Source organism: Sminthopsis crassicaudata, chromosome 5, assembly GCF_048593235.1.
Source record: "Sminthopsis crassicaudata isolate SCR6 chromosome 5, ASM4859323v1, whole genome shotgun sequence".
Lineage (NCBI taxonomy): Eukaryota > Metazoa > Chordata > Mammalia > Dasyuromorphia > Dasyuridae > Sminthopsis > Sminthopsis crassicaudata.
Window position 1 is genome coordinate 9,276,789 of NC_133621.1, and position 11,887 is coordinate 9,288,675.

At 41.0% G+C, this 11,887-nt stretch overlaps 1 protein-coding gene across 1 annotated transcript; it reads right to left on the reverse strand.

Annotated features, from left to right (window-relative positions):
* Positions 1–8,405: 8,405 nt before the first annotated feature.
* Positions 8,406–8,930, reverse strand: FERD3L (Fer3 like bHLH transcription factor). Its single transcript, XM_074267129.1, has one exon. It carries the CDS (start codon positions 8,928–8,930, stop codon positions 8,406–8,408), a length of 525 nt encoding a protein of 174 aa, XP_074123230.1.
* Positions 8,931–11,887: the final 2,957 nt, after the last annotated feature.

The window sequence follows — 11,887 nt, forward strand, 5'->3', positions numbered from 1 at the left end:
TTAATAAAATAAAAAGTAAGAAAGCTATTACATTATAAAATAAAAGTAAGAGTTGGTTTTATGAAAAAAAATGAAATATATAAACATTTGATTTTTTTTTATTAGAAAAGTAAAGAAAAAGTTAAATTGTTAGTCTCAACAATGAAAAGGGAGAACTTTCCACCAATGAAGAGGTGATTAGCATAATAATTATGAGTTATTTTGCCCAACTATATGTCAATAAATTTGATAATCTAAATGAAATGGAGAAATATCTACAAAAATATAGATTGCCCAGGTTAACAGAAGAGGAAATAAATTATTTAAATAGTCCTATTTTAGAAAAAGAAATAGAACAAGCTATTAATCAACTGCCTAAGAAAAAATCTTTAAGGCCAGATGGATTTACAAGTTAATTCTACAAAACATCTAAAGAAAGATTAATCCCAACACTATGCAAACTATTTGAAAAAATTAAGAAAGGAGTCCTTCCAAATTCCTTTTATGACACAGATATGGTGCTGAAACCTAAACCATGTAGGGTAAAAAATAGAGAAAGAAAATTTTAGGTTAATCTCTTTAATGAATATTGATTCAAAAATCTTAAATAAAATATTAGCAAAGAGATTACAGAAAGTCACCCCCAGAATAATGCAATATGACCAAGTATGATTTATACCAGGAATGCAAGACTGGTTCAATAGTAGGAAAATAATTAGCATAATTGACTATATCAAAACCAAACTCACAAAAATCATATGATTTTTCAATAGATGCAGAAAAAGCATTTGATAAAATGCAACATCCATTCATATTAAAAACACTAGAGAACATAGGAATGAATGGAATTTTCCTGAAAATGATCAGTAGCTTCTATTTAAAACCATCAGCAACCATCATATGTAATGGGAACAAACTGAAACTATTCCCAATAAGATCAAGGATGAAACAAGTTTACTCACTATCACCATTACGATTCAAAATTGTATTAGAAGTGTTAGTTTGGGCAATACGAGAAGAAAAAGAGAGTAAAGAAATTAGAGTAGGTAAAGAGAAAACCAAATTATTACTCTTTGCAGATGACATGATGGTATACTTAGAAAACCCTAGAGAATCAACTAAAAAACTTTCAGAAACAATTCACAATTTTAGCAAAGTTGCAGGATACAAAATAAATCCCTATCAATCATCAGCATTTTTGTATATTACTAACAAAGTCCAACAGCAAGAGATACAAAGAGAGATTTTATTTACAATAACTGTAGATAATATAAAATATTTGGGCATCTACCTGCCAAGGCAAAATTAGGAACTATATGAACACAACTACACGTGATATAAATAGTCACATCTAATCAATTGAAAAAATATCAAGTGCTCATGAGTAGGCCAAGCAAATATAATAAAAATGACAATACTACCTAAATTAATCTACTTATTCAGTGCCATACAAATCAAACTCCCAATAAGTTATTTTGCAGATCTAGAAAAAAATAACAAAATTCATCGGGAAGAATAAAAGGTCAAAAATTTCAAGGGAATTAATGAAAAAAAATACAAATGAAGGTCTAGCTGTGATGGACCTAAAACTATATGACAAAAAAGCAGTCATCAAAACCATTTGGTACTGGCTAAGAAATAGGATACTTGATCAGTGGAATAGGTTAGGTACCCAGGATAAAATAGTCAATGACTATAGTAATCTAGTGTTTGACAAACTTAAAAACCCTAGCTTTTGGGATTAAAACTGTTTGACAAAAACTGCTGAGGAAATTGAAAATTAGTATGGAAAGGACTAGGCATTGACTCACACCTAACACTATATACCAAGAAAATGTCAAAATGGTTTCATGATTTAGACATAAAGAGAGATATTATAAGCAAATTAGAAGAACAAATAATAATTTACCTCTCAGATCTGTAAAAGAAGGAAGGAATTTGTGAAGAAAGAACTGGAGTATATTATTGAACACAAAATAGTTTTCATTATATTAAGTTAAAATTTTTTTGTAGAAACAGAACTAATGCTGACAAGATTAGAAGGGAAGCAATAAATTGGGAAAACATTGTTACATTCAAAAGCTCTGATAAACATCTCATTTCTAACATATATAAAGAATTGACTCAAATTTATAAGAATTCAATCCATTCTCCAGTGATAAATGGTCAATGGATATTAACAAGCAATTCTCAGATGAAGAAATCAAAACCATTTCTAGTCATATGAATAGGCGCTCTAAATCACTATTGAGCAAAGGAAATACGAATTAAGACAACTCTGAAATACTATTACCCACTTCTCAGATTGGCAAAGATGACAAGAAAAGATAATGATAAATGTTGGAGGGGAGGTGGGAAAACTGACACACCAATACATTGTTGGTGGAGTTGTGAACTGATTCAACCATTCTTGAGAGCAATTTGGAACTGATGCTAAGTGAAATGAGCAGAATTAGGAGATCATTATACACAGCAACAAAATTATAAGATGGTCAATTTTGATGGATGTGATTCCAACAATGAGATGATTGAATTCAGTTCCAATGACCTTGTGTTGAAAAGAGCCATCTACACCCAGAGAAAGGATTGTGGGAACAGAGTGTGAATCACAACATAGCATTTTCACTCTTTTTATTGTTGTTTGCTGTCATTTTATTTTCTTTCTGATTTCTTTTCATTTTTGATTTGATTTTCCTTGTGCAGTAACATAATTGTATAAATGTGTATGCTTATGTTGGATTTAACACATATTTTTTTTGCCATGTTTAACATATATTGGAGTAATTCCCATCTGGGGAGGGATTGGGAAAAAGGGAGGAAACTGGAACATAAGATTTTTCAAGGATTAATGTTGAAAAATTATCCATGTATGTTTTGAAAATAAAAATTTATAATAATAAATATTTAAATTAAATACATTTAATAAAATAATAATTTAAATTAAATTTTAAAAAGAGCATGAGCTCATTTAAAGTAAGTATTGTTTTGCTTTTTAAATTGTATCCTGAGCATAAAACGCATGGTAGGGACTTAATAAATAAATTCATTTCCATGTTGCTACAGTGAAGCAGTGTACTTACTGGTAGAAAAGAAGGGAGACAATATGAAAAATCAACCAGTTAACTGGCATTTATTAAGCACCTATTCTGTGCCAGGCATTGTGCTTGCTAAGAGCTGGTGATACAAAGATCAAAATTAGAGAAGTAGTTTCTGATGTCAAAGAGTTCAAAGTCTAGATCATCTGTGAATATTAAATTAGCTGTTGATATTTTAACATGAAATCTTTGTCTATAAACGATTGGTATACCACTGGAGGAAGTGATTCTGCCAATATTGACAATATTGTTATTATTGAAACCAGAAAATAGGATTTCCAGCAAAAAACAAAGCAAAAGAAATTATGCCATTTAAAAATGATATCTTCAGAAAAGGAGGTAGGATAGAGTCTGGGTTCTGAGAGTCCTTCCTCTGCTTTAGTGCCCACAAACTCAGATGAAGATCTAGAATTAATTTGTTAAATTATCTTGTATTTGCTGTTCTAAAGGAAAACATGGAAACTTATTGCATAGAATATGTTGGCTGTGATGTATTGTTAATGGAGAAAATCCCCTTTCATGTATGAAATTCTATCTTTACTGAAGCACTGGAATAAAAATGATATTTGACAATCATCCTACCTGTCTTGTTCTTTTTTTTTCAATCATTTTTAGTCTTTAAAAAGTTGATCTGACTTTTTAAAATCAAATTTGGGGTTTTATTGGCAGAAACACTAGAGTAGTTTGCCATTTCCTTTTACAGTTCTTTGTGAGGAAACTGAGTTAATTGACTTGGTTAACAAGGTTAATTGACTTGCCCAGGCTCACACAGCCAGTAAGTGTCTGAGGCCAGATTTGGATTCAGGAAGATAATCTTTCTGACTCCAAGCCTGGAAAACTGCACTATCCATTATACCACACAGCTGCTCTGTCTTGAAGGCATATATAATTGTGAAGCTGACCTCTTTTTCTTGTACTTTAGAAGATCTGAGGAAGCAAAATGTTATTCTGAATAACGCAGAAATTTGAAACCAATTAACTTGACCCTTGATGATTTGTAAATTGCTCATATATTGGAGAACTTTGTTGCTGATAGTAGTTACATATTGGTAAAAGGAACTCAGGGTGAGATCACTCCCTCCACCAATTCTAATCAGTCATTTCTCTGCAATTCTTTCTCTACAAATCTTTGGAAGTTGGCTGGGGGTACTGGGAGATTAGAAACTTGTCCAGAGTCAAACATAAAAACTTTGTCAAAAGCTGACTTGGAAGATTTTTTCCTTGACTGTGACTATCTATCAATTTCTTCATATTGTATCTAGTCCCACTTTCTTTAAGATTCCCACAGATTATTACAATTCTCTTAAATTCCCTGATGACAAAGTTTACTAAATGTATTTGAGAAGAAAGTTAATGTATCTTCAAAGAGTGAAGCAATAAAACTAGCCCTTAAAGGATAACTACCAAAATAACTAGGTTAATAGTAGTAATAGCTATGGAAATGGCTAAATTAAGAAAAAAAAAAATCTTTGGAGTGATTAACTTCACTAGGAATCAGGGAGGCTGAATTAAGACCAATGGGAGAACTTTCCTAAGACGCTTCCTCACTGTCTATATCTCAAGAACATTATTTAAGGGAAATTTAAAACATAACGTATTTTTCGATATCTCTTTCCCTGTGATCCTGGGTGCACAATTTGGGTTTTTAACATTTTCTAATATTATTTTCAAAATACAAAGAAAAACCAATGAAAAATCATTCTATAATTATATTTATATTAGCAGAATCCACATAATTAGAGAACTCAATTTTGGCAGGACCATGAAATGACTTGTATTCCTAACTCATCTCTGAATAAGAATCTTGTCTGTAACATATGTAATAAGCCAGCATTTAGTTTATCTCAGAACCCACCATTTTCAGATAACTGCAATTATAGGGAGCATTTCCCTTTACATTAAAGCTTAATGGAAACTAACCAAAATTTGAAATATCTTAACTGAAATTCCAAAGTTTAATAACATGTATAGTAAAATAAACACAATAAAGAAAATAAAAGGGAAAGAAGCTGAAGAAAAAAAATCAAAGAAAAGAAGAGAAATAAATGAGATGAACAATTTTAAAATATTTAACTTTTTCTAGCTTGCTAAGGGGAAATAAAAGACCTCATTTCAAAACCTGATTCTAAAAATTTATCAAGTTTATTTTTCTTTTTTCCTCTCAAAATTTTTGTCCCTATTCATTTTATTGTCTTAACTATCCCCTTTCTCATATATTCAGTGAGGTAAAAATTTGATATTTGAATGAAAACTAGCTCAAACCATCATATTTCAAGATATATTTTCTCTGATTAAATGAAAGAGATCTTATTCCTTTACTCATAAAACAAAGGGGAATAAGGAAAAATTAAAAAAAAAATCTCTCTCAGTGGGAATAGGAAAAATACTTGCTGCCTGTGTTATTATTGATTTTTAAAAATTATTTGAACTTTTTGAGTTAGCCTGTGTTATAGTAGACAGAAACTATCATTGATAATGAAAAAATACACAATCTATAAGCCCAGAAATATCATTGGCTGGAATATCATGACTGGAAAGTATCCATTCTGAACCACAGACCTAGGGCTGGAAGGAAACTTAGAGATCATCTATCCCAAACTCCTCATTTTATAGAGGAAGAAATTGGGAAACAAATAGATTAGGGGAAGTATCTCACCCAAAGTCACACGTCAAATAAGTGGCAAATCAAGATATTGTTAAGGTGATGTGGATGATGTTTTTCATAGAAATCCTGATACACTCAAGGGTCAGGAGTTCTGGCCAAAAGAAATGACACTGGGAATTATTAACCTCCTCCTCCCAGGAAAAGAGATGGTTCTGCACCTGCCCAATTTGTGCCAGAATAGGTCAGGGTGAAGTTCTCTTCCTGGGAAGTAGACAATGAAGTGTGGCTAACTGTGTTCCTAAAAATCATTTGTACTTACAGCTAGGACTTGCTACAGGATCTCTTCTCCCAGAATGGCCAAATGATCTGTTATTTCCCTCAGCTCTGTCAAGGTAAATATAAACCCTGAAACGCTTAAGGTTTTATTGGGAGAAGAATCTTCAGTGTGATAGGGAGAGAACAAAAGCATCCACATTGCTGTGGAAGTGGAGTAAGAGAAAGATGACTGAAGTCCACAGATATTTCACAATCAAGTTGGGTCTACTGCCTTGCTTCTATCACTGAACTACTTGAGGAATTGCCCCTCCTCCTTCCCCTGACCAGTTCTGGGGATTAGCTTCCTCTTTTCCAAAGTGAGGGAGTCTCTTGGATAATTGCTTTCCCTTGTACATTCAGGCTCTTAATCCCATGGATTTTGAAAAAAATTCAGGTTTCTTCTCTAGTAGGAGTTCAGTCCTGGGCAACTCTGAAACCCCAAGGGAGGGGTGTGTGAGAGACCTAAAGTGGGGGAAAGATACAGATCATTTTGCATTCCCCTGATTAGGGTGAGTAGTTAAAAGGCTCTTCCTTTTAGGCTTGTCCCAGCTCTTCTTCACAATAGAGATCTTTAAAAGAAGTGTGATAAGAGATGAAAACAGCCCTCCAGGCTAAGACATAATGATTCAGTCCACCCAGGAGCCTGGAGCCCAGCAGTTCTTGGGCAAGAAAGGCCCAGAGATATAGAGGGAGCAGTGAAAGTGGGTGCTCCTGGAGCTGAGGCTTCTGGGTCTGCACTGGGCAGCCCTGAGAAAGCTGGTTGTTGCGTCATTGCCTATTTCTTTGCTCTCTGTCTTTGTTTCTGTCTACCTGTTCCTCTGTATTTGACTCAGCATCTCACTGTTTCATTGTCCCTATAACCTATGTGTGTCTTTTGCTTTTCTGTTTCCTGTCAAACTCACTCTCTCTCTCTCTCTCTCTCTCTCTCTCTCTCTCTCTCTCTCTCTCTCTCTCTCTCTCTCTCTCTCTCTCTCTCTCTCTCTCTCTCTCTCTCTCTCTCTCTCTCTCTCTCTCTCTCTCTCTCTCTCTCTCTCTCTCTCTCTCTCTCTCTCTCTCTCTCTCTCTCTCTCTCTCTCTCTCTCTCTCTCTCTCTCTCTCTCTCCCACACACACACAGACACACACACACACACTTCAAGACATCTAAGCTGGGCCACACTTTTCTTGAGGGCGGGATAAAAGGAAAGGGTGGAGTTCTCAGGAATATAGTAGAGCTGGGGCAAGGAGGGACTAGCTTCAGGCCTTTAGGTGACTTTAGAAGTCACCTGCTAGGGAAGCATAAAGGCCTAGAACTAGCCCAGGAAGTGAATAAATTTGCCATTACTTTGCATCCTGCTTTCTCTTTCCCTGACTTTGCTTCTTCATTCCATTCTTTCACCTGTCCACTGCTCAGCCCTCTGACCCTCCAGCCACCCATCTTTCCCTGGCTCTACCCATCTTTCTCTCGCTCCACCCATTTTTCCCTCGGTCCATCTCTCGTTCCCCTCTGCAACCTGAATTTACTAAATCCTAGATTCGGAGCCAGGAGGAATCTGAGACGAAGCCAATGCAACCCTCACATTTCAGGAATGCCAGCAGCCCTTAGACGGGCTCCCAGCATGTGGGGGGGGGGGGGCGCAGAACCCTGAGCAAAGTGAAAGGTTCTTGGTCTCCTTTTCCCCTGGGTCTGGCAGCCTGACTTTTCCTGGCTCCTGATGCTGAGTGTGCTTCCAAACCGTACTTACCCCTTTCCTTTCCATCTCATCGTGTGGTCTCCAGCCTGCCTCACCTGTCTCCCTGGCCCACCTGCTCCTTACGCACGATTCCCTCTTTGCCGTCCCTCCCCCCCCCCAGAATTGCTCCCCTCAGTCGCTTTGCCCCAGGGGGATCCTGATCCTTGGCCGCCCCCGGCCCGGGCTGGACTGACTCCTGCGGCTGAGCTGGGATTCCTTTTGCCCCACAATCCCTCGGGTCCCAACCTCATCTTTCCCGTCTGGGAAAGCCCCTCCCCCGCCCCTCCCCGCCCCTGCCAGCAGCCACCCCCATCAAGCGGTGAGGCTTCAAGAGGAGCAGGTGGGAGAATTTATTATTTCGTGGCACAAAAGGCGAGACGGGAGTGTTGGCGGAGCTCGGGCCCAGCTCCATCCCGCCCCGCGGCCTCCATCCTCCCATCCCAGTCCGGATGAGCGAGCCGGGCCAGGAGTGCCCCCACGCTCTCGGGAAGCAGCCCTCTCCTCCGACGCCACTCACACGGACACCTTGGCAGGTGTTAGAGCTAGCCTACAGTTCGGGGCTCGCGGGCGCTGCGGGGCGCGCTGGCCTAGCCAGAGTTTTCCAGATGTTAAAGCCAGATGTAAGATCTCCTTAACCCCCCGTGCGCCCCCTCAGCTGTAAGTGGCGGGCCCCCTGCCGTCGCGGCGGCGCTCGCTCTCGCTAAGGCCGGGCTCCCCGGCTCGCCTCCTGCTCCTCGCAGCTGGCCAGCAGCTCCGTCATGAAGGAGATGTACACGATGGCCAGGCGCAGGGTCTCGATCCGCGACAGGCGCTTCTCGTAGGCGAACGTGGGCACCTTCTTCCTCAGCTGGTCGAAGGCTTCGTTGAGGTTGAGCATCCTCTTCCTCTCGCGGATGTTGGCGGCTTGGCGCTGGGCTAAGGTTATCACCCTTTTCCTCTTGGGGCGGCCCAGAAGCAGCGAGGCCCCCCGGAGGGGCTCCCCTTCCTCGCCTCCGTCTCCCTCCCCCTCCTCCTCTTCGTCTTCTTCATCCTCCTCTTCCCCCTCGTCCTCTTCCTCGAAGGACTGCAGGCCCCGGGCCATGCCCCCTCGGAGGCCCACGGCCCGCTCCTCCAGGGCCCCCCCGGGGCCAAGGTCATAGAGAAGGGGGCCTCCGGGGGACCCCAGGGAGAGATCGGCCACGAAGTCCAGCACCGCGGCGTCCACGAAAGTGTCCTGACGCTCCATCGGGGGCTGGGGACCGTGCGGCCCCGCCGTCTCATGGAGTCCTCCCCGCGAGGCTGCTGGGAGCGGGCAGGCCGCGGGCCGCTGTGTCTGGCCGTGGGCTCTGAGGAGAAGTCAAGACTGGCGTTCAGCGCGGCCCCAGCCCCGGGCCGGTCTCCCCGCGCAGTAAAGGGCCATGGGGATTGACCCGAGAGCAGACAACAGGATTAGTTGCACCGAGGACGCTTGGCAAACGTCCCTGCCCCTAAAGCTGATGGGAGCAGACAAGCCTGAAGGGGACTGGAGCCAGGCAAAGGCTGGCCCGGAGCTGGAGCTCTTCCTCTGCGCCGAGTAGAATAGATCCTCTGGTTCGGAACTCAGCGCTTCCTCCCGCCGGTCCGCCGATGCTCCTTTTGTCACTCCGGCCGCCGGCGCCCCCGATGTGCCAGACTCTCGCTCCCGGTCTGGAATTGCTGACTTGGGAGCGGGGCGCTGGCTTTCTCCAAGAGAGCAAAGGGGGAAGGTGCTCTCCAGCCAGAGGCCTGGCTCCTCCTCGACCACCCCCAGGCTGCCAAGTGAGGCGAGACAAGTGCCTGGATGCTTTTAATGAGGTCTTGAAGAGAGGACCTGCCCGCCAGGGGTCACTGGGGAATGCTGACCCTGTTTCCCAGAGCCGGGCGGGCTGAATGGCAAGACCTCCACTCGCCTAAGTAAGCATGCTGGGGGAGCGCAGCTCGCATTCCCCAGAGTCGCTGTTGGAGCCGGCTTTCTCTAGCTGCCACCTCCCGCAAACAGCTTTCTCGAACGCTTCTGCCCCCGCCCCAAAAGCAGGCTTAGTTGCTATCCGCGTAATGAAGGGCGAGACATCTCTCCCTCTCTTTTTCTCCCCCTTCGTCTCCCCCTGGCTTAGGGAGAACAGTGGCCATCTGGGGGGAAACAGGAGGCATAGGGCAGAAATTGGACGTTTTGCCCTCCCCCTCCACTCCGTGCTTGTGTCCCTCAATGGTACTGTTAATACACGGGAACCGAGCCGAAACCCGCCCCTCCTTGTCCGGGGAAAATCCCAGGGAGGTTCCAGAAGAGCCTCCAGCACTTCTTCGTTCTCCTTCCCCAAGGTCATTTGCACTTCAACCAGGGTCAGTCGATTAGAACCCCATCTTCGAGAAGGAGGTCGATTTCTCCATAGATTATTTGTAAATCTGAGAACAAAAGGGAAAAAAAAAACCCCACAACTCCCCATCTGATTGATTCCTCATCATCGATTGGTACTATTCAGACAGTAGGATTTGAGGTGGAGACAAGCCTTTAATGAACTCTATTTAGGTTAGGGCAACATCTGGAATTTTTATGAGATCTGCATCCCTGGATACCACTGCTTATTATCAGAAAGAAGAGGAGATATTAAACTTAATCTTCTGAAGAAATGGAATGATGGGACAATATCGCCACTATTTACAAGAGTGCTTCCGTTTTTTCCTTCCAATAGCTTTATATTTTGGGGTACTTAACAGTTAAACATGTGGCAAATGCCTTTGGGTAAGAATAAAAGTGAAGTGAAAAAGGAGAGTGAAGTTTGAGGGTTAGAATAATCAACTATTTACAAAAGATGTAGAAACATAGAGACAGAGGAATTAAATTAAAAGAAAAGACTGCTGATTTTCATAGAAAGCCTTACTTTAGGCACTATGTTCAATAAAGCAAGTGAATTGTCGATATAACATTCATGAAGTACATTGGACAGCTCCCAGGAATCTGCAGGATTCATAACAAACCATTTGCAGGTAAGCTTAAATAGCCTTACTGGGAGTTTTGTAGCCTGATAGACTGCAACCTAGAGCTGCTTTGAAGCCTGTTCTTTGGATCCATCCGCCTAAGCTCTTTTTTCTCAGCTCATTTGTCCACAAACTGAGGTCCCCTTTGGCTCACTTTATTTGCTCTCTTCATTCCCTGGTTTCTGCTGTATAGCACAGAAAATTAGCACTGTTTCTCATGATTCTTGGAGGAGGTAGATGATTCGCGCAAAAAAAGAAAAGATCCCAAGGTCTCCTTATGCTTGATCATCAATTCAGTGAATTTTGGAAAAAGGCCCAGAAGTACCAACAGCAGAGGAAAAGTGTTAAATCATGAAGAGAGGAGGAAAGAATCTGTTTTAAGATTTGCTATGAGTTGTGAAAGGCAGGTAGTGAATACTGAGCCTGGAGTTAGGAAAACTCAAGTTTAAATCCAGTCTCAGACAGTCTTAGCTCTGTGATGCTAGGCAAGTCACTTAACCTCTGTTAACTTTAATCCATTGAAGAAGGAAATGACAAACTAATTCAATATCTTTACTATTAAACCAGAAAACAAAGTCATGAAGAATCAGACGTGACTGAACAACAACAAATTAGATGTAAAAGCAAAAAAAAAAAAAAAAAAAAAAAAAAAAGTCTTTCAAATTCTGCATCTAGATAGGACAATGGCTATTGAATCATTTTTATATTCAAAAACATGATTTTTTCCATCACTGGATCAATAGTTCTATTTCTTTATACAAAGACAGCATAAAGTGGTGAATAGAGCACTGGACCTTAGGAAGACACTTAGGGCTTTGGATCCTATCTTGAATGCTTACTAATGGTATCATTAGTAAGTTGATTCTTCTGAGACTCAGTCCTCATTTGCAAAATAGGGATAATATTAGCAACTGAGAGTCATTGGCTGCTAGTTGACATAGCAAATCCTCAGCTTTTATTTAGTCTAAGTACACATCCCTGCCTCTGCTCCAAATTTTTCTGCTGCCTCAGATATTTACTACCTGTTTGACTCTGAACAAGTGGGTTAACATCCCTCAGCTTCCACAGTAAAATGTGGAAAATATTCCAAAAAATGTTGTGAGGATCAAATGAAATAATATAAGCAAATGGCTTTGAAAATTTGAAGTAAATACTACCGGCCATCAACAGTCTTATCTTCTTCCTCCTCCTCCTCCTCCTCCTCCTCCT

Excerpts from the sequence above, each read along its gene's own strand:
- FERD3L (XM_074267129.1), bottom strand. The coding sequence starts at position 8,930 with ATGGAGCGTCAGGACACTTTCGTGGACGCCGCGGTGCTGGACTTCGTG.